The 26833-nt window shown below is 56.3% G+C and overlaps 1 protein-coding gene, 1 long non-coding RNA gene and 1 other non-coding gene across 3 annotated transcripts; all 3 read right to left on the bottom strand.

The window, feature by feature from the left end:
• Positions 1 to 1897: 1897 nt before the first annotated feature.
• Positions 1898 to 9200, bottom strand: LOC129650810 (keratin, type I cytoskeletal 42). The gene is made up of 8 exons (XM_055579614.1): positions 8736 to 9200; positions 6326 to 6408; positions 6044 to 6200; positions 4739 to 4900; positions 4036 to 4161; positions 3568 to 3788; positions 2321 to 2370; positions 1898 to 2197 (listed from the first exon to the last, which is right to left on the bottom strand). The coding sequence occupies exons 1-8, from the start codon at positions 9198 to 9200 to the stop codon at positions 2100 to 2102; spliced, it is 1362 nt and encodes a 453-aa protein (XP_055435589.1). The 3' UTR covers positions 1898 to 2099.
• Positions 9201 to 12219: 3019 nt separating this feature from the next.
• On the bottom strand, positions 12220 to 26552 carry LOC129651211 (uncharacterized). The gene is made up of 3 exons (XR_008714072.1): positions 26389 to 26552; positions 20584 to 20877; positions 12220 to 16616 (listed from the first exon to the last, which is right to left on the bottom strand). It is a non-coding gene; the product is annotated as an uncharacterized LOC129651211 (long non-coding RNA).
• Positions 19686 to 19789, bottom strand: LOC129651875 (U6 spliceosomal RNA). The gene has a single exon (XR_008714379.1). It is a non-coding gene; the product is annotated as a U6 spliceosomal RNA (small nuclear RNA).
• Positions 26553 to 26833: the final 281 nt, after the last annotated feature.

Genomic DNA, 26833 nt, shown 5'->3' with positions numbered 1-26833 from the left:
AGAGAGAAGGCTGGAGAGGAGAGAAGCCCAAGATGCTGTTACTGCCAGGGCTCACCAGCCTCCTTTATAGGCCCTGACAAGTGGGCGTAGCGATTACAACAGGCTCACTCCTCTGTTTCCATTCCCCTGGGCTTTCATCACTGCTGGCTGCCCGCCAGCTCCCAGGTAGCTGTGGGCCCCCTCCCCTCCCATTGTCAGGTCTTTGCATCATTTCTCTGAACCCTCACGCTGGGCGTCTGCATGTGTGTGTCTCTGGTCTCAGCCCCGTCACCTGTGATTCAGGCGGGCCCTCCAGCTACGCTTTCCCATGACCTAATACAGAGAAGAGGAATAAGAAGGACGTCACTGTCACGGGCCCTCCCAGGCAGCTGCCACCCCAGCCACACCTGCTTGGACCCTGTGTCTGGTGGGAAAATGGGTTTGGAACCCAGGCTGTTCCCAGCCATACACCATGCCACACCTGGTGCTACCCCTGGGCAGCAGGGGAGGCAGCAAGCACCGAGACCCCATCTTGCCTTGGACCCAAACCCACTGGGCTCAGCATGCAGCAGCTAGGTCAAGGTTGATTACCACCCCATTTACAGAAAAGGAAGCTGGGGCTTATACAGGGAGGGTGTCCCTCTGCCCGACCTGACTCAGAACCCGGCTGGCAGGGTTTCATCCTTCATCCTTCACTGCACTCAGCCACAGCACCCTTCCGCCTCCCCGGGGGCCCCTGACACACTGGCCCCCCCTTCTGCAGAGCCCTGACGCCAGGGGAGCATGTAGGGGCCATGATTCCATCTTGCCAGTTTTCTGCTCCTGTCTCTCGCCCTGGAACCCCCTGGGACCCTAGCATCCTTTCTTGACCTTTCCCCATTTTCTGTTTCTCAAGTGGGGAGTTCTGGGCTGGAGTGGGCAAAGAGGAGCTTAGCTGCAGGCTGGGGAAGTGGCAGTTTGGGAGGGGGCATCAAGATAAGAGGAACAGGAAGAACTGCCCCTTCCAGCCTCCCCACCCCTCCTGTGCCCCAAGAACCCTTGGATGGGGGGTATGTGGCTTCAGGTCCCAGCTGGCTGGAAATCTAAAGGACACTGCCCAAGAAGATGGTCTTCCTGGGAACCCTCAACCCCCGCCAGTTGGGAGGGGTCCCCTGCAGCCACCCCCAGAGGCCCCACCCCATCCCCTGAGCTAGCCCCTCAGGATGGGCCGGGTGCCTGCCCCACAGCCCCACCCTGCCCTGCCCACCACCCTCAGTCCCAGGGTCCCGGCGGGCCCGCTGGGCGGAATGTGGTCGTGTCTCAGACTGCTGATGGCTTCCACTTCCCAGACAGGCCCAGACAGCCCCCACCAGCAGCTGAGAGAGATTCCCCAATAGCCCAGCAGCTGCCAAGCCACCAAAGCAAACAGGACGCCCCCCCCACGCTCACACGCAGAGCGGCCACCCCGCCCCACACACCCCCAAGCCCAACAGAGCCCGTCTGCTTCCCTGGGCTGGCCATGCCCCTGCCACACTCACACCCTTCAGTGCCCTGGACCACTTCTCCAGGAAACCCCCTGCCCAGCCCCTCTCCCTCTGATCTTGACCTTGTACCCGCCCCAGGCTAAGGCAGGGCGCTCTCTATAACAGGTGTGGCTCCTGGAAAGTCTATGGGGCCCTTCCAGGGGCCAGCCACAGATAATGGGGCACCCAGGGACTGATTCTCAAAAACTTCCCCAACCTGGTGGACTGTCCCATCCCCCCATCCTCAAGCATCCTGCCTCCCTCCTTTGGGCCCCAGGCCCAGATGGGCTGGGAGAACAGATTGGCAGGTGACAAGCAGCCCCAAACATTTAACAAACTCTCCTCACCCCGCCATTGCCAGCCCACAATGCCCAAACCAATGACCAGACCAAATCACAGGAGACATTGAACTTCAAGCAAAGCTTTAATTGCAGTCACTGGGACAACGTCAGGAGACCCCCCTCAGTGAGGGGAGGCAGGAAGCAGACAGAGAAATGCAACAGCTCTTGGGTGGTGGCCCACACGGGCTCTCGGGGCGCGGCAGTAGCGTGCTGGGAGCTGGAGGCAATGGCTGCCCCTGGGCCCTGGAGGCTGGGCTGTTGCAGGTGGAAAGGGGCCTCAGTGGGTGGAGCGATGGACCTGCTCGCGGGAGGAGACCACCTTGCCGTCCTGGACTTCCTCCATGATGGTCCGCACTTGGCGGGTGGTCACCGTGCCTGCGGGCGGAGGGGGAGGGATACACACAGAACCTCAGGCTGGAGGCCCTCCCTGAGTCCCCCACACAGGAGGGGCCTCAGCCTCTCCCCACCCACCCTGGGCAGGACGGGGCAGGCTCTTACCTTCCCGGGTGGGCTGTGAGACCAGGGACGAGGAGTACTGGGTGGACAGGCTGCAGGAAGAGGGGGAGCTGTCAGCTCAGGGATGCTGGTGAGGAGTCCAGCCCCCTGGGAGGAGTAGCAGCTGGTGAGGCCGAGGGGAGCGAAGTCCCAGGAAATCAGAGAGAAATCACAGCAGTGGGTACACGGCAGAGAATGCCAACCACAAGGTCAGAGGGACAGGCCCAGTGGGCAGGAATAAGGAAAGCGGATACCCCAACAGGAGGCCCAGAGGCACTTTGCTGCCAACCAGGGATTTACAAGGAGAAGCTGAGAGAGTTTTTTTTTTCCGTATCCTGAAGGGCCCAATAAATAAACTTCATTAAAACAGGAGAGACTGCGGTTAGACTACAGATGGACTTGGCCATCGACACAGAGCAAAACGCTGGAATGAGTGACTAAGCATGGAGACTCCAGGATATCCATGGCCCCTTTACACCAGGGTCTGAGCACCCTCCCAACTCCAAACCAGAGAGCCACCCATCCTGGACAATGGGATCACCAACCAGTCACTGGAACCAGAAACCCAGTGCCATTGTTACCCATTCCTTCATGCACTTACTCAAACATTTATTGAGTTCCGCCTACAAGCCACGCTCACCCCCGTGTTCAGGCATCCAGCCCTGCTGTTTTTAGCTAACACATCCTCTGGGTACACGACCTCCCCTCCCCTGTCCTCCACCTGCCTTATAGCAGGTCTTCTTCCCCGGTGACTCAGATGGTAAAGAATCTGCCTGCAATGCAGGAAACCTGGGTTCGATCCCTGGGTCAGGAATCCCCTAGAGGAGGGCATGGCCACCCACTCCAGGATTTTTGCCTGGAGAATTCCATGGCCAGAGGAGCCTGGAGGGCTATAGTCCATAGAGTCGCAAAGAGTCTGGACATGACTGAGCGACTAACACATTCCCTGGCCTTACTCCCTGCTCCAGCCTCCTGACAGGTCTCCCTGACGTCACCCTGTCCCCTCAGACACATTTCTCTCTCTGTAGCCCAAGTGACTGTTCTAAGATGTCTTGACAACCATACTTCTCTCTACACAAAAGGGCCCCGTTGGCTCCCCAGAGCCTATACCATCTAGTGGGCCCCCAGCCAGTGTTCTCTGCTTCATCTCCTGCAAGCCTCCACACCTCCTCCTGCCTCAGCTGGTGCCATCCCTCCCTGGGTGAAGCCACCCCAGCCCTCCAAGCACAGGCGGGGTGCCCTCCACTCACTGGGCATCCTCGCCCTCTAGCAGGCGGCGGTAGGTAGAAATCTCCTGCTCCAGCCGGGTCTTCACGTCCAGCAGCACTTGGTACTCGTGGTTCTGCCGCTCCATGTCACAGCGGAGCTCGCTCAGCTGAGCCTCGATGCTGCTGATGAGCCCCTGCAGCTGGGCCAGCTGGGCTCCATAGCGTGCCTCAGTCTCCGCCAGGCTGCCCTCCAGCGACGCTTTCTGGGGGTCGAGGTGTAGGTGACTGGGGAAACCGAGCTGGGGCCCTTCCCCACGATGGAGCCCCCAGAAGTGGGTCCCCAGGTGGTGCAGGCCTGTGGGTGCTGCCAGCATGGCAGAGCAGGAGGTGGGGCAGAGTGTGAAGAGGCAGGGCGGGGCAGGGAGCCTCTGGTTCTCCCAGTGGGGGTCCAGGAGGCAGGGCCCACCCTGGAGCGGTGGGCACAGGGCAGGGAGGGGACAGCGGCCCTACCATGCTGAGCTGGGACTGCAGCTCAATCTCCAGGTTCTGGACCGTGCGGCGCAGCTCCGTGATCTCCGTCCGGCTGCTCTGCAGGGCTTCGGTGTTGGTGGCCACCTCGCGGTTCAGCTCCTCCGTCTGGAAGGCAGGATGGGCCCCTGGGGCTTGAGGAAGCTGGCAGAGGTGAGGCAGAGGGCAGGGGCCACCCCCGAGCCCTGACCTCCCAGACCTGCCCTTCCCCCGCCCTAGAGGGCCTCAGGCCCACTGGTACACACTGGCGCTTACAGGATTCATCTTGTCCTGCGGTCCTTTGCTTCTTCCTTACTGGGTTGCAGGCACAAGTAAGGGCAGGCCCTGGCCTTTGCTCTCTGTGTGCCCATCACAGTCTGGGTGCTGCCACTGCTCAATGTGTTGTTCTTACTGGGGGCAGGGGAGTCTGCATCCAAAAACACACCTGCCTATGAGTTCCCGGGCTGGGAGAGTGTCTGGTGCGGTCAGGAGATCTGACTCTGCTCCCCCTGCCCCCGTGAAGGGCTATGTGAGCTTGAGGCCTCTCTGAGCCTCATAGTCTCCCCCTGAACGTGATGGTTTGGTCCCAACTGGTTTCCAAAGGTCCTTCCAGCTGGGAATCCACATCTGCAAATTTTCCAGTCAGTGCTCAGCACAAAGCACAAGCACCCACATGTGTGTTCACCTGCTCACGCGGGCCACCCACCTTGCTGAAGAACCAGTCCTCGGCATCCTTGCGGTTCTTCTCCGCCATCTTCTCGTACTGGTCGCGCATCTCGTTCAGGATGCGGCTCAGGTCCACGCCGGGGGCGGCGTCCATCTCCACGTTGACGTCCCCGCCCACCTGGCCTCGCAGGGCATTCATCTCCTGGACAGAGAGGGGTACAGGGGCTCACTCAGGGCCATCCTGGGGGGCGTCCCTGGGGCTGCCTTCTCATTCTGGGAGAGATGATTGCAGAGGACAGACACAGACAGGCCAACAGCTCCTCACCCTGAAGGTGGAGATGGATGTTCTCGTGTCTCAAACGCGCATGGCTGTGGATGTCAACAATCTCCCCCAACACACACTTGGACGGTGGGCTTCGCCCAGCCCCAGTGCGTGCTGGGGCAGGAGAGAAGGCAACTCCTGATTATGCCAGGGTATGAGCCAGGACAACCTCACTCCCTGCCCTGACCCCTCACTTCGGGGCCCTACCACCAACCACGCAGCACGAGCACAGGGAAAGCAGCCCCTTGCTGGCACTGGGGGAGTCAGACCTCATTAGGAAATGTGAATCTGCTCAGGGATGCATCCCCAAAACCAGCCTCAAAATCAAGCAGAACCACTGGATGAACTCCTGCTGTTGGGGCATTAGGCTCTCTCAGCTCAGGCCACCCCGGAGGTCTGGTGAGAAGGAAGCCACATGGCTCATCAGTCCCCCTGCAGGGTCTTGGATCCCTACACTTGGGTTAAGCCTTGGGGTCCCTAGGAGGTGGGAGAAGTGGCAGAGTGGTGGCGTCAGAGCTGCTACAGAAATGGCTCAGGCAGACCTGAGCGAAGACCCACCCCTGTGCAGCCTTGGCTAAATTCCTTAACCTCTCTGAGCCTCAGTCCCCTCGCTGGTAAAGGGAGGAACTCGCTCCTTTCTCGCAGCGACGCTGTCGGTATTAGCTGAGATAATCGCTGTGAATCACTTGGAATGCGCTGGGCAGATGTTCCTTGTTGTTATGACTATCACTATTACAATTAATCATAATAATTAGCCGGCGAGTTCTTAGACCAATTGGCCTATTAGATAGTTAACTGCCACCACATAGCAGGCTGTGCCTCGAGGGACAGGGAAGTATCTTTCCGGAAAGAGGGCCCTCCAGGCCTCAACCAGGGCCCTCTGAGGGTCTCCCAGGGTAAGAGCCAGGAACGCATCAGAGACAGGAATTGGACAGAGAATGTGGCCTTGGCCCAGGCAGATGTGGGAGCCCAGCCTTGCCTGTTCCCAGGCAAGTCTTTCCTGCATCCCCGAGCCAGCCTCACCTCCTCGTGGTTCTTCCGGAGGTAGGCCAGCTCCTCCTTGAGGTTCTCGATCTGCATCTCCAGGTCGGCTCTGGCCAGGGTCAGCTCGTCCAGCACCCTGCGCAGGCCGTTGATGTCGGCCTCCACGCTCATGCGCAGGTTCAGCTCTGTCTCGTACCTGGATTGGGGGGAAGCATGAGCCATGGAGTGCCGCGAGGATGCCCTCATATGCACAGAGAGCTCTGTGGGGTGCAGAGCCGGACCGCACCAGCCCCCTGAGCCGCCCGGGAGGCCCCAACTCACTTGGTGCGGAAGTCGTCAGCTGCCAGGCGGGCATTATCGATCTGCAGCACCAAGCTGGCGTTGTCAATGGTGGCTGCCAGGATCTGGGGGACATGGTGGGGCCGGTGAGCAAGCGCGCTCAGCAGCCCTGGGAAGGCCTTGCAACACCCCTCTGACAACCCTTTGGATAGTGGGCTGGAGTGAGGGAGGTGAGGGCCCCTGTGGTCTCCTCACAAGGAGAGAAAGCATGATACCCAGGCATGGATACCATGATGCCAGTAGAAAGACCCATATGCAATCCTCTCCCACCATGGGAGTCACTGCCCAAGCTGCCTGGACCTGATTCCATCTTCCCCAACTAAACTCACCTCTGGGCTCAGTTGCCACCTCCTCCAGGAAGCCCTTTTGCATTCCCTGAGTCCTTCCTCCCCATCATTCCTCCCCTCGGCCCATCTCTCTTACACAGTACTTCTCACAAATGCAATTTTTTTCCATGACTTTTTTATGTGTATTTGTCTTCTCTTCCACTGGTCTCTGTGCTCCAGAGGAACATAGCCTTGTCTCATGCCTGTCTCATTCTGTTTGGCATCCCCAGCCCTGGGCACAGTGCCTGGCCCAGAGTCAACCCCCAGGAAACATTAATTTAATTATACAATTAATGAAATGGTTAATAAAGCTATGATGGGTCCCACATCAAACCTTAGGACAAGGTTTTCTTTTCCCACAGGGTTGTCTGGGAGGTTCAAATGACCACAGGGAAAGGGGGAGGCTCTGGAAGGAGCAGAGCGGTCATTATTGTGACAAACACAGGAGAGAGGCTCCCATCAAGGGCCATGGGGGAAGGGGAGGGCGAGGCCCCTGCATGCTGCCCAGAGGAAGCAGAGAGGAAGTCTTGGCAGATGAGCTGGGTCGACTTTGGAGTTTTTTTAAGACTGAGGGTTGAAGTGTACAGCTGTGAGAGGGGGAAGCCCCAGGAAACTCAGCCTGGACCTCAGAGCCCACTCGAGGCCCTAAGTTCTGAAAAGGCTTCCTGGGTCAGGCTCGGTTTCCAGACTGAACCCAAGAGCCAGTTTGAACTCGCCCCAGGACCTCAATGGGCTGGTCTGCAGCCTGCAGACCTGCCCCACCTACCACCTCCCACCTCCCACTCAGGAGGCTGATGGGGCCCAGCGAGGGGGTGGTGGTGCACACCGCCAAGGGGCAGTGACTCAGCGGCCTGGTGCGCAGCGTGCTGGGGTCTGGAGTGAAGAGCTGGCTGACCCCAGAGCTCGGGAACACTGACTCACCAGGGCTCCCTTGGGTTCCCCGCTGCCCAGACCAAGCCCGGTATCTAATCTGGCACGCCCATCGGTGCGGCTTCCAGGGGGCAACTGCAGGAGTTCCCTTTCTGGCCTGGGTCCTTGGCAGGAGCAGGCAAAGCCCCTCACAGGGCCACAGGCCTGGTTCTCACCAGAAAACTGAGCGGGCTGAGCCCAGGCCAGCCAGCCCCCAGCCTAGATCTCCCCAAGCCTGGCTCCTGAACCTCTTTGATCTCTCTGCTGCCTCTGGAAACTGCAGCCCTTTAGGTCCTTCCAGCCAGAAGTTTTGTGCAAAAGACCCAGGTGCAACGTTCACAGAATGCCAAGGTCATGAGTTCATAGAGATCATAGTGTGTGTGTGTGTGTGTGTGTGTGTGTGTGTTGCCTCTTCCATCAGACTAAGTTAGAGAAATTTCTCCCCTTGGGAGCTTCCAGTCTGAGTGGGAAGACACAGCTCCTTTTCTCGGGGACCACCCTGCCCTCCTTCGCAAACTCAGCAAGGAGAGACAGATTCTGCCCTTAGGAAACCCCAGAGTGACCATCATGGAAGGAGTGAGGAAGACCCACAGAGAAAACAACTGTGAGAATATGTCAAACTCAGTGAAATCAGCCCAATGAACACAGTATAGACTGAACCTCAAAGTACAGAAAGGACCCCAAGGTCTGAGGACAAAAGTCAAGTGCCATCCATCTAGGAGGACTGCCTGGAGGAGGTGAGGCAGGTAGCAGGGGAGCAAACTCAGAGGAGAATGGATTAGTGAGAAGGAGACTTCCAGCCTCATCTCCCAGCAGCCACACCAAATTTGTTCCACTTCTATGCCTTTGCCCACACTGATCTCTATACCTGGAACATCTGCTGCTGCCCTCAAGGTTCTGAAGACTTCCCTGACCATGCCTACATCACCCACACCAAATACCCTCCCCCAGGAAGAAGGAACTCCAAACAGCCTCCCTTCACAGGATGCCCTCCAGGCCTGGGGACCAGAGCTGGGTTCCAGGACAAGTGAGAGCGTGAGTGAATGAATGAATGAATGATGGAAACCTAGGCTGGAGGAGAGACGTTGGCAAAGGTCCAAAGTTGGGATGCATGAGTCGGAAGTAGATACTGAGGACAGAGGGCAGGGAGTGCCCACCTTGCTCCGAAGCTCCTCGATGGTCTTGAAGTAGTGGCTGTAGTCTCGGGCGGGCCCGGGTCCCTGCTTCTTGTACCAGTCGTGGATCTTCACCTCCAGGTCGGCATTGGCCTCCTCCAGGGCACGCACCTTGTCCAGGTAGGAGGCCAGGCGGTCGTTGAGGTTCTGCATGGTCTCCTTCTCACTGCCTCCCAGCAAGTTGTCGGCCATGCCAAAGCTGGAGCCGAAGCCCCCGCCCAGGTTGCAGGTATAGCCCCCGCCATAGCCGCCCCCCAAGCCCATGGAGAAGCGGGACGAGGACATGGACATATTGCCAGAGCCGCCAACTCCCAGGAGGCTGGGGGCCCGGCAAGCACCCCCAACACGGATGGAAGACATCCGAGAGAAACCCCCGCTGGGCATACACAGGCCCTTGACAGAGCCGGAGGTGGAAAACTGGCGGATGCTGGTGGTGGTGGCGGCCATGATGTCCACAAGTCAAGCGCAGGGTCTGGTCTGGACAGAGACCCCGGGCAGCCCTTTATAGCCAGGCTAAAGGGGGGCTGGGCCCCTGGCCCTTGAAGTCAGAGCCAAAACCCCAGCCGTGTAATTTGCTTCTGTACAAGCCGCCCAGGGCCTGGGGCTCAGGCTGGACACCCGAGTGCCTCCCCCGGCCCCCTCCCCTGCCCAAGCCTGGCCTGGGCACGATAGCCTCTTAGCCGCCATTGTCTGTTAGAAACAAAGGTGGTGTTGGAGCCGCAGCCCCGGGGGTAGGGTGATCCTCCATCCTCAGCCACAATTAGGCAGCTGAGCTCATCCTTGGGGGAGTCCGGAGAACCCAACCCTGGGAGCCAGAAAGGGCCTGGGACAAGGCTCCACAGGCCCGGAGCCTGGGGCTGCTCTGGCCCCCCACCCAGCATCCTTGGATCCCAGGGAGAGGGTGGAGAGATCCAGGGGGACACAATCCCCCACCCCTTACAGTGGGACCAAGTCAGCCTCTGACTTAGGGGAGCCCCCAGCTCTCCTGGGATTACTTCCAGCCTGTGCAGAAGACTCAGTCCCTGGCCAGGGGGCTGCCCTGAGAAGAACAGTCCCAGCTGCTGACCTGAGGGAAGCCTGGATTCAAGCCTTTCAGGAAGTCGGTTCACTGCCTGGGTTACCTCATTTGCAAAATGGGGTAACTCCTGCCTCCCAGGGTCTTTGTGGGAATGAGTCAAGCGGGGGGCCAAGGGAGAGAGGGAATCAGAGAGTTGGTTAGGGTGACTGCCCCTGGTCACCCTACCAGTACCTGCGAAAAGACACCCCCAAAGGGCCCCCAGAGGAGGCGCTGAGCACAGGAGAGGCAGGACCTGCCAGGTGGCCGCACCCTGGGGAAGGGCGGCCCCTGCGAGGAAAAAGCACAAGCCCACATTCTGGCGGCTGGCACCCGCCCGCTCCCAGCCAGGAGATTAGCCGCCTAATCTCGGCGGTGCTAATGATTTAGGTGCTGCCAGGACCCTGGCGTCTGTGTCTGCAAGGGGCCTGTCTGAATGGGAAGCTTCCAGGGGTGGAGGGAGGCACGTGGGTGGCCTGGGCTCTGGGCCCACACACACGGGGACAGGGAGGGAGTCCGGGTTCCACGCAGATCAGAGCTGGTGTGCTGAGGTCAGACTGCTGGAAGGACTTCCTGCCTAGAAAGTGGGTGGCCTCGCACGCAAGGGTGTCTCCTTGGAGAGTGGGGACTGCACAGGCTGCCGAGAGGAGACAACCAGAGTTTATTCTGCTCCCACCCTGACTGTAAAGTCTGGGGGTTCCCAGCGTTCCTGGGAGTGGGGAGCAGGGTCTCAAGGTCAAGACTAGAGGGCAAGGTCAGAACACCAGGGTTCTTCCATGATATCTGGGAGGACTTCCTGCTACTCCAGGACAGGCTGGGGAAAGGAACAAACAGAACCTGGGGTCACCTAAGTGTCTCAGAGGCCAGCCTTGCACCAGCCACTCACCCCCACAGAGAAAGAGCTTCCCCTCCCCGCTGGAGCCACCCTCCCAGGAACCCCCCTCCCGCAGCAGCTGACTGCCCTCCTCTGTCCAGACAGGCCTCCCTGAGTTCAGAGAAGTGAATATGAAGCAGAGCTGCCCTGGAGAAGGGCAGACCACAGGACACCCGCCACCCACCCTCTGCCTCAGCCTGGAGAAGGGCAGACCACAGGGCACCCGCCACCCACCCTCTGCCTCTCCAGAGCCTGCACCCCACCTCCAAACCACCCAGACATTAGTCTTGAAGCCCAGTTTGAAAGGACAGAGAGTTTCCTAACCTTTTCTCGAAAATCACCAAGGCCCCACCAACACCCCGTCACTCTACCCTTTCCCCTGCTGACGTCAGGCTGTGCACCAAGAGCGGGGCCTAGGTTTCCCCACACCAGTGACTCCCAGACCCTGTGCCTCCAGCCTTTGGAGACTCTGCCACCTCTGGAGCCCCCCTCCACTTCTGTGCCCACCTCAGCCCAGAAAGGCCTCACTTGCGGAAGGACAGGCCCAGCTCAGCCCCTCTCCCCAGGTGGAGGGGCAGAGACAGACCCCAGGAAGGTCTCCCTGACTCTCTGGAGAGTGTGGCCATCCTTGGAAGGCCTAAGAAGCCCAGACATGCTTCCTTCACGGCTCTGGATAGCCCTTGTCGGATTTCCCCAACGATGCTGTGAGGAAGCTGAGGCCCAGGGTTTCTGAGCAGCCAGCAGGCAGTAGGCAGGGCTGAAGCCAGGGCCCGAGCAGTGCCCACTCTCCGTGCCAGGGAAGGAAGGAAGGCCTGGCAGGAGCCAAGGTCCTCTCGGCCATGACTTCTCCTGCCCGGGCCTGTCCTCCACCCCCAGCAGGGAGAGGCCCCTGGCAGCCGGAGGGGCAGCGCCAGGCCCACACACCCCGCAGGTGTCAGCAGCTTGGCCCAAAGGAGGAAGAGGACAGGAACAGGAGGAGGCATCCAGCCCCAGAGGCCTCTGGGAGTCCAGCACAGCAGGGAGGGGACAGCAGGAAGAGACCCCGGGCAGACAGCTGAATCCACCCCAGGGTCCCCACGCCAGCCCCGGGCTTGACCAAACCTACAGGCCCTGGGTCTCCTCTCCAGAGGTTGCTGAAGAGCCCGTGCGTTCTTGGCATGAGTAGAACAGGCCTGTCTCGGACTTGAGCAGGACTAGGGTATGCAGGGAGGGTCCCTGGGAATATACCAGCCTATGGTGTTGATGGAAGGTGCAAGGTGATCTGGGGGGGCCCGTATGCAATTGATGTTCAATAGATGCATATCAGGACTTCATTGGTGGTCCAGTGGTCCACCTGCCAATGCAGGGGACACAGGTTCAATCCCTGGTCTGGGAACTAAGTTCCCACATTGATGTTGTGGTTCAGTTGCTAAGTTGTGTCCAACTCCATGCCACGGGGCAACTAAGCCAGCACGACACAACTTCTGAGCTCGAGCTCTACAGCCTGTGCTCTGCAACAAGAGAAGCCACCGCAATGAGAAGCCCACGTATCGTAACTAGAGAGTCGCCCCCGCTTGCCACAACTAGAGAAAACCTGAGCACAGCAATGAAGACCCAGCACAACCAAAAATAAATTCTAAAAATACATATATTTTTATTAAAAAATAGATGCATATTGATGTTGACAAACATCTTGCCACAACAGCCCACCTGACCTTGGCTCCTACAGGGCCCCAAGCATTAACTGTCACCCCTAGGACAGCGCCCACCCACCCAAACCCAGAACACAGCCTGTATGCAGCAGGTACTCTGTAAGTGTTCACTGAGTTGTTAGGAACGAGGACCCTAGACCGTGACTAGGGTGGAAGACAGGGACCCAGGAAGGGACTACATAGCCACCTACCCTCCCTCCAAGGAAAGAGTCCATATAGGGTGAGGTTGGGGAAGTGAGAGGCCCAGGATGTGGGGGTGAATCCCAGCTGGGACCTTGGCTTGACTGATGAAGAGAACACCCCAAATCCTTAGGGGTTCTCAAAGCCCTTGCCCTACCCCCAGAGCCCGGCCACCAGGGCCTGTCAGCTTGCCTCCTCACAGACCCTGAGCCCCTCTCACCTGCGGGGACCTCGCCCAGGATGGGCTACACAGGGTCACCAAGGAGGCCCTACCCCTTACCTCACCCCGAGCACCCCCACTCCTGGCCAGTAAGTGCACCCTCGCCCCGCATGCTTGCCCTCAGGTGGAATCCTCTTCCCCTATCCTGTAGAAGAGGAGAATCCTCTTCTCCTATTTCCTCAACCTCTCTCCTGAGGCCCCAGGGCCGCCCTGCCCAGATCCACCCTCTAATGATTTGTGTCTGGCTCCAAAGAAGGCCCCACCCTCCGCCTCCCCAGCGGCCATGGGAGATGCAAACAATCGGGGCCCTCAGGAGGCATCCAGTTAGGAGAGTCAGAGGCAGGGGTTCCTCCAGTGCCCCCACACATACCAGAGGGCCCCAGGTGTTCCGTTCCCCCATAACTGGTTTCCAGGAAACATGCTCCCTGGGTGGACACCCGGGATACCTCATCTTTCCAGGCAAAGCCACATCAGCTGTCCAGAGCCCCGTCCCAGCAAGGGCCAGAGGCCTCAGCGCCCAGAGCAGGAGGACAGGGCAAGGGAGGCCCCAAACCAGCGGGAATGGATGGGGAGGAGGTCCAGGAAGGGGAGCCAGAGAGGGGCACAGGTGGGAACCCTTGCTGCTTCTGAGGCTGGAAGAGTCCAGCTTGAGAGGACCAGCTTCTCCCCTCTGCCTGCCCTTTCTCTCCCCTATCCACCCCTCCCCTTCTTTGGCCTGAGGTAGCTAGTGGGGAGGATGAGAAGGCAACAGGTCAGTGGGGTCCCCTTTCAGGCCTGGGGCTCATCCCCTCTCCCCTTTGCCCTGAAGGCTGAAGGGGACCTGAGGACCTGCGGGAACCAACTCAGAAATCCCAAAGGAACTCCAGACTGCCCATCCTCAAGACCCCAGCCTCCCAGGCCCCCAGGCCCTGGCCCACCTGCCCACTCGACTCTCCGTGCCCTGCGAGGCTAGTTGCTCCTGGATTAATTCACCCTCACTGGTCCCTGCTCTCCAACACTCTCAAGTGATTTCCTCCAGGGGATGTGTGGCCCAGGCTCCCTGAGAAAGAGGTTTCATCTCCCCATCAGAGTGGATGTTTCCTAGGGTAGACGTCTGTCTCCCCACTCAGACTGGGAGCTCGCTCAGGGTGGGCACTGTGTCTCGCCCGTGTGATGCTCTGAGCTTGGCGTTTCCTTCCTCCCACCTAACACCACCGGCGGGAAGGGGGTCTCTTGGCTCTTCGATCACCTATACCACATGCATCCTCAGTCGCTCAGTCATATTCGACTCTTGGCAACCCCATGAACTACAGCCCACCAGGCTCCTCTGTTCATGGGATTCTCCAAGCAAGAATACTGAAGTGGGTTGCCATTTCCTCCTCCCCCCGCCTCCAGGGGATCTTCCCAACCCAGGGATCGAACTCGTGTCTCCTGCCTCTAGTTCCTTGGCAGGCAGATTCTTTACCACTGGGCCTCCTCTGATCACCCAGCCCACCACAAGACGATCCACATGACTGACCAATAAGAAGGGGGAGAAGCACACCCGTGCAGAGGCCTGGGCCCCGTGGACTACTCTGTCCCACACGAGGCCCCCAACTGCTCCTCCCCATTAAAACCTGCCCGAAGCTGGTAGCTTCACAGCCCCCTGGTCCTGCCTCTGCCTCAAAACCCAGGCCCTGGGCTTGTTGTTCAACATTTCAGGTGTGATTCACTTTCTCCAGTAAGGTTTTGTTGGAGAGGAATCACAGCCCCTAATCTTCTCAACCCCCATGATCACTATTCTGCCGCTTATGGAAAGAGCTCACTCAGGAGGCCAACTCCAAGGGCCTGGATCGATGCAGACTCTGCTGTGGACAAGTCACAACCCTTCTCTCAGCCTCACCTGCAAAATGAGGCTACTTGGTTTCCATGACAAACTCTTCGTGAGGCTGACATGAGACAGCGGCTGGCCTCAGGCCTTGTGCACACTAGGGATTTGGAAGGATCAGCGACTCCCAAGCTGGCTAGGTGAAGGCTCCCAGGGTAAGAGGTAACACTTCCCTCTGCTAGGCAGATGTCCCCGTCCTAACTGCCAGAACTGTGTACCTTATATGGCAAAAGAAACTTTGCAGGTGTGATTAAGTTAAGGAATTTGCATTCCTTAACTGGAATTTTCTGGATTTTCTGGTTGAGCCCAATATAGCCACGTGCATGAGTGCTAAGTCACTTCAGTCATGTGCAACTCTTTGCGATCCCATGGACCATAGCCCGCCAGGCCCCTCTGTCCATGGGATTTCCCAGGCAAGAATACCAGAGTGGGTTACCATTTCCTACTTCAGGGTGTCTTCCCTGACCCAGGGATCGAACCTGCGTTTCTTACATCTCCTGAATTGGCAGGAGGGTTCTTTACCACTAGCACCACCTGGGAAGCGTCCTTAAATAGGGGTGGGGGCAGGGAGAAAGCTCAGAGCCAGAGAAGGAGATGTGACAACAAAAGCGGAGGGCAGAGAGAAGAAGCCATGAGCGAAAGAATGTAAGCAGACTCTAGAAGCAGAAAAGGCAAGGAACAGTTCTCCCTGAGTGCCTCCAGAAGAGGCTCAGCCCTGCTGACAGCTTGATTTAACCTTGCAAGATGCACTTCAGACCTCAGACTTCCAGAATTGTCAGATAACGTGAGTGTTGCTTTAAGCCCCTAAAGTTGTCATTTGGGACTTCCCTGGTGGTCCAGCAGTTGAGAATCTGCCTGCCAATGCAGGGGACACAGGTTCGATCCCTGGTCCAGGAGGATTCTACATGTCGCAGGGCAGCTAAGTTCATGCGCCACAACCACTGAAGCCCAAGCACCCTAGAGCCCATGTTTCTCAACAAGAGAAGGGACCACAACGAAAAGTAGCCCCTACTCGCCACAACTAGAGAAAACCTGGGCATGGCAACCAAGGCCAGTGCAGCTGAAAATAAAATAAATAATCATTTAAAAAATAAAGCTGTACTTTTTTCCAATAACAATAGGAAATAATACACTCTCCCTCACCTCTTCTAGTGCCAGAGTGCTAGTCCCTGTCACTCATGTTAGAATTAGTATTTGGAGGTGGATCTGCTCCCCTTCTAGAATTACAATCCATTACAGCCAAATGAGTGCTTCCCCAGTGGCTCAGCAGTAAAAGAATCTGCCTGCAATGCAGGAGATGCAGAAGACTCGGGTTCGACCCCTGAGTGGAGAAGATCCCCTGAGAAGAGCGTGGCAACCTACTCCAGTATTCCCGCTTGGAGAATCCCATGGACAGAGGAGCCTGGCAGGCTACCGTCCATACGGTCGCAAAGAGTCAGACACAACTGAAGCGACTGACCATGCACGCACAGCCAAAAGACAGCTTTCTGTTCATCTCTGAACCCACTCTAAGGTCTAACCTGGCACTTTATGCACAGGAAGTGCCCAATCGATGCTGGCTTGCTGGATGCCGACAGTAAGTGCCCGATGCTGGGCTTTTCCTCAGCACCCATTCATCGCATCTATGGTGGGGCCGTCACTGGGCTGGGTGCCAAGAACTCAGCACTGAGTCAGCTGAGCCCTGCCCTTAATGAGCACGGGCAGGTGAGCAAGAAATGGACACGCGGTCCATCCTGGAGCCGAGTTATTGTGCGGTGATGAAGGTGTGTATGTTCAGGCACCTGGGAGGAGCAGGAAGGAGCCACTCATTCAGCCCAGGCTGCTGCTGATGGTTTCACGGGGAGGGACCACAAGGCTGGGTTTCGAAGCCAGGGCAGGGCTTTGCCAGGCAGAGGAGATGAGGTGAGAACACATCCAAGCAGAGGTGGGTGGGGACCAGGAGCCTCGCAGCTGGATCACAGTTCACTGGGAGCAACAGGAATGCCAAGGAAAGCAAACCTCAAAGGAAACACATTTGATTGGCTACTGTTGGTTGAGCATCTACTGTGTGCTGAGCTATCCCTAGGCTCTGGGGATATGGTGATGAACACAAAAGACGTCTTTGCTTTCATGGAGCAGACACTCTAGTGGGAAAGATGGAAAATAATCAAACCAGAGAATGAGATGTTCTCCGTGAAAGCATGAAGAGGGAAACTGAGCGCTTCCAGGGGCCAGGGCAGGAAGGCCTCTCCCAGGTGACATTTAAGGGGAAACTGAATTAAGGAAGGAGCCAGCACATGCAGGGAAAGGCATTCCAGGCCAAGGTAATAGCTGGTGGAAAGGCCCTGGGGCTGAACTAAGACACTCCTTTCAGCATGGTTGGGGGTGGGGGTGGTTAGCAGAGGAGATGTGGGACTATGTAAGCTCAGAAAAGGGCAGGAGCCCCCACAGGGTAGTGCTTCTCCTTCTTTACTCACAGAGCTGGTGAAGTAAAGAGAAGTGAAATCGCTCAGTCATGTCTGACTCTTTGTAACCCCAAGGACTATAACCCTCCAGGCTCCTCTGTCCATGGAATTCTCCAGGCCAGAATACTGGACTGGGTAGCCGTTCCCTTCTCCAGGGGATCTTCCCAACCCAGGGATCAAACCCAGGTCTCCCGCATTGCAGGCAGATTCTTTTACCAGCTGAGCCACCAGGGAAGCCCTGATGAAAGCCAGGGCTGAGAACCATGCTCCAGAGTCTGGGGGGACCAGAGCAAGGCATGTACATCCTGGTCAAGCAGTTTTTGTTTGTTTGACTGTAAACTTCCCAGAGCCTTCAACAAGCTAATGTGCACTGTGACTCTCCAAGGAGAAGAGAGCATTTCCCAAACTTAATCACCCATGAAGCCCCTTCCAGGAGGAGCAGGTGAAGGTAGGGTTCCTTGGATCCCATTTTGGGAATCTGTGGACCAACTCATAGGGCTTATTAGAGGGAAAATGGCTAGAACGAAGGTTGGAAAGAGAGACCACCATGAAAGGTGTGCTGAAGAGTTTGGACTTGATTCTGTAGCAACAGAGTCATCCAAGCATTGCTATGATGTTTCGTTTTGTTTTTGTCTATTTATAGAGATTTTAATCATACAAAGAGGTATGATCGATCTCTTCAATGCCTCCATCTCCCAGTTAATAATACCACAATCTTTCAGTTAATAATACCTCCTAGAGAGCCACCTCACTCTCTTTAATCCATTGTGACCATGAGCTATAATTCATTCACTCCTGTCCCTCCCAACCTCTGCTCAGGCATCCAGGAATTTTTTCCTTCTCACGAACAATGATATAATAAACCTGCCTGAACATCTAGCCTGGTGAACTTTTACCAATATATCCTTAAGGGAATTTTAACAGTGGTATTATCGGATGAAGGGGTAAAGCCATGTTTTTCTTTTGATGGCTATTGCGAAATTTTCATTCAAGGTGAATGAAATTATATCTTTGCTTTAAAATACCCCAATCTCCCTAACAAAAGGTGGTGGAGGGGAGAGAAGGAACAAGAATGGCAGCATGTTTGTGGGCACAGAAAATAGACTGGTGGTTGCCAAGCAGGAGTGGGTTAGGGGAGGGATGAAGAGGAGGGGGTTCACAGATGTAAGCTTTTATATACAGATAGGATAAACAAAGTCCTACTGCATAACAGAGAGAACTGTATTCAATATCCTACAATAGGGACTTCTCTGGCAGGCCAGTGGTTAAGAATCCTCCTTCCAACGTAGGGATCATGGGTTCAATCCCTGATCGGGGAACCAACATTCCACATGTCACAGGGCAGCTAAGCCTGGGTGCTGCAGCTACAGAAGCCCATGAACCGCAAGGAAGACCCAGCCCAGCCAAAAAAAAAAAAAAATCCTATGATAAACCATAATGGAAAAGAGTATTTTAAAAAGAATGTATATACATGTATAAATGAATCCTTTGCTGTACAGCAAAAATGAACACATTATAAATCAATTATATTTCAATTTTAAAATATTGAGAAAAGAAAAAAGGAATGGCAGCAAGTTGACAATTACTGAAGCTGAGTGATGGGCATATTATGAATATGAATATTCAGTCCTTAAAATTCATCGGAAGGACTGGTGCTGAAGCTGAAAGCTCCAATACTTTGGCCACCTGATGGGAAGAACTGACTCATTGGAAAAGACTCTGATGCTGGGCAAGATTGAAGGAGGGAGGAAAAGGGGACAACAGAGGATGAGATGGCTGGATGGCATCACTGACTCGATGAACATGAGTTTGAGCAAGCTCAGGGAGCTGGTGATGGACAGGGAAGCCTGGCGTGCTGTAGTCCATGGGGTCGCAAACAGTCAGACACGACTGAGGGACTGATCTGAACTGATGGGCATATGGGACTTTGTTCTGCCATCCTCTCTACTTTCATGTATATTTGAAATTGAAATTTGAATTTGAAATGTTTAAAAAAGGCCCCAGGCAGGCCCAGTGCCCTGTACATCATGGATCTTCACCTCCAAGTCTTCCTAAAAAGTCCTACACATTTTCACTTCCACCAACCATGAATGAACATATTTCCCTCACCACGTCCATCAGCACTAGGTCTCATCAAACTCTGAAGTTTGTCTGTTGCTATTTTTCAAGTTTTGTCCTTTCAATGGTTGAAAAAGTTCTCTCTGTTGCTTCAATTTCCATTTCTTTAATCTTGAGTGAGGCTGAACATCCTTCCCTAAATTGTTTTATTCTTCCTTGTTTTTTTATTTAATTTTTATTTTATATTGGACTATAGTTGATTTACAATGTTGTGTTAGTTTCAGGTGTACAGCAAAGTGATCCATTTATACATATACACATATCCATTCTTTTTCAGATTCTTTTCCCATATAGGTTATTACAGAATATTGAGTAGAGCTTCCAGTCCTATACAGTAGGTCCTTGTTGATGCTCTATCATATATATAGTAGTGTGTATATGTTCATTCCAAATTCCTATTTTATTCCCCCTACCACCACATTTTCCCTTTGGCAACTGTAAGTTTGTTTTCAAAGTTTGTGAGTCTGTTTTCTAAATAAGTTCATTTGTATAATTTTTTTTAAAAAAAAATATGTAACACTTCACGAATTTGCATGCATCCTTGCACAGGAGCCATGCTGATCTTCTCCATATTATTCCAGTTGTAGTATAAGCACTGCCAAAGAGAGCTCCCTTCCTGTTTTTTATGAGCTAGATGTTGCCACTCTTTACCTTTTTCCCCTCTGTGGGATCTTGTCCTTGCTGACTGGTGTGAGCGTTGGCCAACGTGGGAAGAAGGCCTTTCCTACATGAGTTACAAATGTCTTTTCTCAGTTGGCCATTGTTCTTCCAACCTTGTTTACAGTGTTTTTTCCCCAAACAAATGATTTCCCTTAGGTCACATTCGCTAAAATTTTTCTTGTATGAGTCTGGGCATCAGGGAGTTTGAAGAAGGGCTCACTTTGGTGGCGATGTGAAAGCTGGAAGGGGGCCAAAGGCCGGCCCCCAGGCTGAAAGGATGGCCTGGGAGAGAGATGAGGAGGGCGAGATGGGACACAGTGGCTGAAAGGGAGATGGGGCTGAGTGGGGGAGGCATGGAGATGACTCTGCATTTTCGGGTTGAGCAGATGGGTGGTAATGATGCCACTGACTCTGTCAGAGAAGCCAGACAGAAAAGTAGGGTTCAGAGGAAGAAAACAATTCTCCTCGAAGTACATACCACCCTGCATGGTCACATCTATTTCCTGTCTCCTCCTTTAGACTCAGGTAGGGACCCTGTCTCTTCCTCTCTGTCCCCAAAAACAGACATAGCAAATGATGCTTGATAACTGCAGAAATGAATGAGTATGTGAGTGACCTGAGCTCGAGGTGCCTCTGCCTGAGTGGACATGCCAGGGGGTGAAAGGAGGCGCCACCACCACCATCAAGGGACTGACGGGTTGCCCCCTCGTCTGAGCCAGCCAGACCTGGCTGTGTCCACTCACCAGCCACACAGAAGCCTGTCACGCTTTGTGGCAGAAGATACGGGCTGCATTGGGTTCTGAGAATTCTAGCATCCACAGGTTTGCTGGATGTGGCCGCTGAGGGAGCCTGTTGGGCACCAGGCGAGGAAGTCTTCCATCTAGAGGCAAGCGAGGGAAGCACGGAGGCTCCAGAGGCCGAGCCCTGGGACTAGCTTCCTGGAGAACCTTCTAGAAAAGCTGGCTGGCCTGAAGGAAGACTTCCTGGGCAGGTTGGGAGACCAAGTTGCCTTTCTGGATTGATTCCAAGGTCGCCACCTGCAGACAAGAGATGTAAACACTGACGAGACAGCACCTGGCCAGGGAGCGGGAGACTTGTGGGGCTCCCACCTCAAGTGGTTGTCTCTTCACACCCCTCTGCTCCGTACCCCTAAGAGGGAAGCCAGAATGCTTCCATTAGGACTGCAGACCCCAGCGCTTTCCAAGAATGATCTGCTGCTGCTGCTGCTGCTGCTGCTAAGTCGCGTCAGCCGTGTCCGACTCTGTGCGACCCCATAGACGGCAGCCCAACAGGCTCCCCCGTCCCTGGGATTCTTCAGGCAAGAACACTGGGATGGGTTGCCATTTCCTTCTCCAATGCATGAAAGTGAAAAGTGAAAGTGAAGTCGCTCAGTCGTGTCCGACTCTTAGCGACCCCGTGGAATGCATCCTACCAGGCTCCTCCATCCATGGGATGATCTGATCCTGGTTAAACCCGAGGCTCAATAGCCCGTCCCCTGGAGCCTCAAATCTATAGCAGGAGCGCCCTCTGCTGGCTATCCTGGGTCGCCAGTCTCTGCCGTGCAGTCCCAAAAGGTGCTTGCTGCCTGCGATTGCGAAAAAGACCATGAAACTCAAGATATTCCTCTACCTGCGCTTCACACCCGGCGCCTTCTCCAGGGACCTGGCCCCTCCTCACCATCTTCAGCTCCTCCTCCTCTAGTCCCACGAACCCCATAGCACCAGGGGCCTAGGCTGGGCCATTGTGTCCCTTCCAGCCCTGCTGCTGCTGCTAAGTCGCTTCAGTCGTGTCCGACTCTGTGTGACCCCATAGATGGCAGCCCATCAGGCTCCACCGTCCCTGGGATTCTCCAGGCAAGAACACTGGAGTGGGTTGCCATTTCCTTCTCCAATGTATGAAAGCGAAAAGTGAAAGCGAAGTCGCTCCGTCGTGTCCGACTCTCAGCAACCCCACTGACTGCAGCCCACCAGGCTCCTCCGTCCATGGGATTTTCCAGGCAAGAGTACTGGAGTGGACCGCCATTGCCTTCTCCATTCCAGCCCAGTGGACACGAAATTCCTTGCTGAAGCTGAACTGTCCATTTCACCCTGCCTGTCCCTGAGTTCTCCATCTCCAAATATCCCTTCTCTGCCTCAGGCACAAAGCTCTCCTCTCTTCCCTCCACCTTAGGTCGTTCTATTAAATGGCTCACCCCAAAGTTACTTCCTGCACAGACTCCCCCAGCCGAGAGTGAGAGGGTCCCTGAGGCAAGGCACTGTCCCCTCAGTGGGGACCACCCCCTTCCTGCCTCCAGCTCCCTGGGGACAGCAGCTGCTGTGGGCTGGCTCCTGCTGAAGCGCCCCACACAGTGTATGGCACCTGCTCCGTTCACAATAGGTTGACGGCGTGCAAAGCTTTGAGTGCCTGGTGTGTGCATCTGTGCCAGGACTGGTCCTGCGCGAGCGTACACAGCGAGTGTGTGCACCTCCGTGGGGTCTGCAGGGTGGCCTGGCTGGGGCTCCAACCCGGGCTGCAGCGGCGCGGAGCGGGAGGAGGCCGATGTCCCTCGCCGCCAGGGGGCAGCACTGAGCCGCTCTGGCCCCGCCAGCAACTTGGGGAGAAGAGGCCTGTGTCTCCGGCGAAGGAATAACAACCCAAAATCCACGGTGCGGGTCGGGGTGGGACGGAAGAGACTACTGTCACTGTTTCTAAACTCAGGTGGTGGGTTCACAGGTGTTTATTGCCTTAATTCTTTTTTTTTTTTTTTTTGGCCTTGATTTTTAAATCCTACCTATGTCTTGTAGATTATATTTTGAACCTATTTGGTAGTATTTTTTTCTTTTTAGTAAAGATTTGCCTCTGAGCTCTCTCTAGAAGAGGGGAAGACGCTCTGCCCCTCTGAGTCAACTTCGGAGGCAAACTTGAGCCAGGCAGCTCTTGAGGTTTCCCCAGACTCCTGGGAGGGTTCCCTGGGGTTGACCTCCACCCTGGGCAAGAGGAGCCAAGCTTCTCCCACTAACCGCTCTAGGTCCCCTGCCACCATCCTCCGAGATAAACCGCACACTCACACATGGTTCACACACACATTCACACACCCATATTACAGGCTCAGACTGACACACATAGACTGACATAGTCACAAGCTCACACACACATTTACACTCTCCCACATATTCACTCTCACATATTCATCTCTCATATTCCCACTCACACAACTTCACACCACAGAGTCACACACTCACACATGTTCGTAAACTCCTACACACTCAGGCACATCCACAGACACACACCCAGGCTCCCACCTTCACACATTACCCACAGCTTTCACATAGTCACACTCACACCTCTAGACTCACACATTCATAACCCACAGATGCACACGAATTCACACACTCATAGATCCATACACACTCACACACAATATATACACATTCACAGACCCCACGCTCATAATCAGCTCACATGCACATTCACAGACTCACATGCATTCACACTCACAGACTTACACACCCTCATGCCCACACACCCATGCACACTCATTCACATCCACATTCTCACACATGCATACAGACTCACCCAGCCTCACACACTGATTCACATTCACTACTCACGCTCACATTTGTACCCACTTGTGGACACACTCATGCACACTCACACTTGTGCACACTCACACAGCCTCTCTCTGCTTGTACTGTATTCACCCACTCACATAAAGCAGTCATTGCCAGACACACTGGCCCATTAATCTTGAGTCCCCACCCTGGGTGGGATCAGGAGCTTGCGCCTTGATCTCAAGAGAGATTTCTGGAATCTTCCCAGGAGGCCCCAGTCGCGAGGTAGAGGGATGTTTCCCCTCAGACTGGAGGGAGCAGAAGCAGGGCTTGGTGACAGCCCTTTGCAAGTTCGCGGGCCTCAGAGGACTTCCCCAAGCTGCCTGCACCCTTCACTATTCACTCTCTCACCCCCTCACCCCCGTGAGAGAGGGCCTGGGGACATGCCAGGGGACACACGTGACAGTGTATTCCCCTGGTCTCGGGGAACTCTGTCTCCGAGGGAGACACTGGACATCACAGGCTGGCTGAGCAGCTGGGGCTGTGGACGCACCTTAGAGGGGCCTCCCATCGGCCCAAGAGGCAGGACAGCCGGGGGAGGGGTCTGAGCAGGGACTTGTCTACATGAGGGTCATAGGTAGACACTGGCCATCCCGGAGGTGACTGGCACACGCAAAGGCCAGGACACACCGGGGCCTCGTACCCTCAGGGAAGTGAGATGTCCTAGATGGAGGGAATCAGCTGGGGAGGCAGAGATGGGAGCTGAGCTTGGAGACGCTGGCAGGGGCCCACAAGGGATGGGCTGATGTGCCCTGCTGGGGAGCATGGCCACGGGGTGTCCTGATCAGCCGCGCAGGAGAGGACAAAGCCATTCCACAGAGGCTGACAGTATGTCCAGAAGCTCCGGGAGGGGCTGGTGCCCTCAACCCCCATTCCAGCAGCAGAGAGGCGCGGAAACCCCATCCAGGGACTTCCCTGATGGCCCAGTGGCTAAGACTCCGAGCTTCCAATGCAGGGGACGAGGGTGTAATCCCTGGTCAGGGAACCAAGATCCCACATGCCGTATGGCCCAGCCAAAACAGTTTTTGAAAAATAAACTCGACCCACTGGCTCAGGGAAGCCTCCACAGGTAGACTGTGCTTTTCTAAGTCATTTTCTATGTCATCACTCACATCCCCCGTGAGTGACAGAGTCTGTCCGTGCAGAGGGTCAGAAACAAACCCACCAACCAAAAACCCAGGAACCTTTAGGAGCAGTTGCCAGCTTCTCCTAAGCAGCCTGGAGTGGGGGGTTGTGGGGGCACCCCATGCGGGGAACAGAGGCTGGGGGGCCAGCAGAGCAGAGCTGGGGACAGCACGGGGAAGGCACGGGGTCCCGGCTCCCCAGCTCATGCCCATTCCTGCATGAGGGAGGGTGGGGCTTCTCCAGGCCGCACATTCCAGCTGGTGCCGCACCCTCCCAGCATGTTCTCACCTGTTCCCATGACTTCCCAGGCTGCCCTGGGGCCCAGTTCTCAGTGCCAACTCCCAGAATCCTTCAGGGTTCAGAATCCAACTAGAGGGACCCTGGTCTGAATGTGCACAAGTCCACCACCACTGGGACAACTGCCTCCCCCTGATACAAGCACATGCACACACATGCATGCACACACACATGTGCACACACTCATACACTGAACCATCCTTAGCTCAAAGACACCAGGACTCAGAGTGGCTTCCAGGAACTGAGGTACTTCTTTCCACTGCAAACAGCACCCCATTCTTACCCTGGGGCACAGTGCTGCCCTCCGGCCACAAGGCCCTGGGCAAGGGAGGAAGAAAAGCAGCTGAAGTCCCTAGAGGGTCCCCAGGAACGGGGGCACCCAGAAAGCCAGCCCTAGGGCTCAGCCGAAGGTGGCTGGAAAGGGGAGGCCTGAGAGGTGCTCGGCGATGGGCTAGCTAGGGAGGGGGCTGTGTGCGCCCGCCTGCTCCCCCTCCCATGGCCCAGCCCCCTGGTGGCCTGGCACTCAGCCTGCTGCCTCTCCGGGGGCACAGTTGACATCTCATCTCGTCCCCTGCCTCTCCTCCCACAGCCCTGGTGTCACCCTCCCAGGCCTTTCATGCAGGACAGAATTCCCACGCCCACCCTGGGCCCGGGGCCAGGGCTGTTGGTTCCCACCAAAGCCTGGGAAGTGGTTTCTGCAGCCCAAGCTACACCGGGCCTGCCCGGGAAACAGCCCGGCCCTGCTTGCTGCAGGGACATGACGGAGGGCGCCAGCCCAGGCCCCACGGAACTGCTGAGGCCGCAGAACTGGGTGACGGGCAGGCCGCCTTTCACCGGAGTGAATGAAACTTTAGCTCTACCAGCCGCCCTCAAAGGAGACGGGGCAACTATGGTCAGGGTCCCCAGATCCCAGACTTAAGGTTATCTCTGCCAGCCCCAGCCAGGAGCCAGGCCTGACCTGCAGAGGTTGATGGGGAAGCTGCAGAGCTTGGGGGGAGGGTCCCCCACGCAGAAGGGGTAGGGTCCCGGGATAGCCCATCTTGGGTCTCAGTCTCAAGGTCACAGTTCACCCACCAAGAGCCCAGGGGCCTCGATAGAGTAGGGGGCTCTGTCTTCCTGTGGCAGGAGAAGCCAGAGAGAGGAGATGGACTTTGGGAGCGTCTCACAGAGAGTGACCTTGACCGACCCCCACATGAATCCCTCTCAGCCCCCTGTCATGCAGAGAGCCCAGCCAGGCTGTGGAGGAAACAGGGAAGGTGGCAAGCTGTTGGCAGGCCCCAGAGGCAGCCCCCATGGGCACAGGGCCCCACTCTGAGCCTCTGTCCCAGGCCCCACCTGACACCCAGGTCTCCAAGCTGGTGAAGACAAAGGCCTCCTCCAGAGACTGGGGGGCTACAAACAGGAAGTGCCCCCCCCCACCCACTGCCTCCTGGCCTTGGAGGGGCCCTCACCACCTCCCCTGTTGTCAGAACACCTTTTGCTCTTCCCTCCAGTGCTTGCTGAGCCACGAGAGAGGCCAAGGCCCAAACCACACACCGGTATAAGCCGCAGTCTCCAGCTCTCCAAGCGCAGAGGCCAAGGGGGCCGTGAGGAGGGGTGAGCAGTGGGCACCCCAGCTGTCCAGGCCATGGTGGGGGCTGGGGCTCCAGCAGGCTTCCCCCAAGCCAGCCTGCACCCCTCCCAGCAGGGATGTGCAAGGCAAGCAGTTCCCACGCCCCGTTCCAGGCAGCTGCCAGGCAGGGTCCATACAAGGCCAAGGCTGCAGCGCTGAGCTGGCGGGCGGGGGCCGGGGCAGGGCCCAGAACACCTGGCTTGGCCAAACCCCGACGCACCCTGCTTGTGAGGAATGTGGACACCGCCCGGGCTGGCCCTGGGAAACCTGCCACTCCCCTGGCTCCCGCCCGGCCCTGACTAAGCCTGGGTGGGCCGTGGGCCGGGAAGATACAGTCTCAGCAGGAACCAGGCTCTCCGGCTCCACCCT

Source organism: Bubalus kerabau, chromosome 4, assembly GCF_029407905.1.
Source record: "Bubalus kerabau isolate K-KA32 ecotype Philippines breed swamp buffalo chromosome 4, PCC_UOA_SB_1v2, whole genome shotgun sequence".
Lineage (NCBI taxonomy): Eukaryota > Metazoa > Chordata > Mammalia > Artiodactyla > Bovidae > Bubalus > Bubalus kerabau.
The sequence above is the reverse complement of the archived record's forward strand: the minus strand, read 5'-3'. Positions and strand labels throughout refer to the sequence as shown.

Bases quoted from the DNA above. Each gene is read 5' to 3' on its own strand.
- LOC129650810 (XM_055579614.1), bottom strand. From the start codon at position 9,200: ATGGCCGCCACCACCACCAGCATCCGCCAGTTTTCCACCTCCGGCTCT. The intron at 6,201-6,325 runs GTGAGTTGGGGC...CCCCCAATCCAG, and splicing joins GCTGACGACTTCCGCACCAA to GTACGAGACAGAGCTGAACC. The intron at 3,789-4,035 runs GTAGGGCCGCTG...CTCGACCCCCAG, and splicing joins TGCAGTCCCAGCTCAGCATG to AAAGCGTCGCTGGAGGGCAG.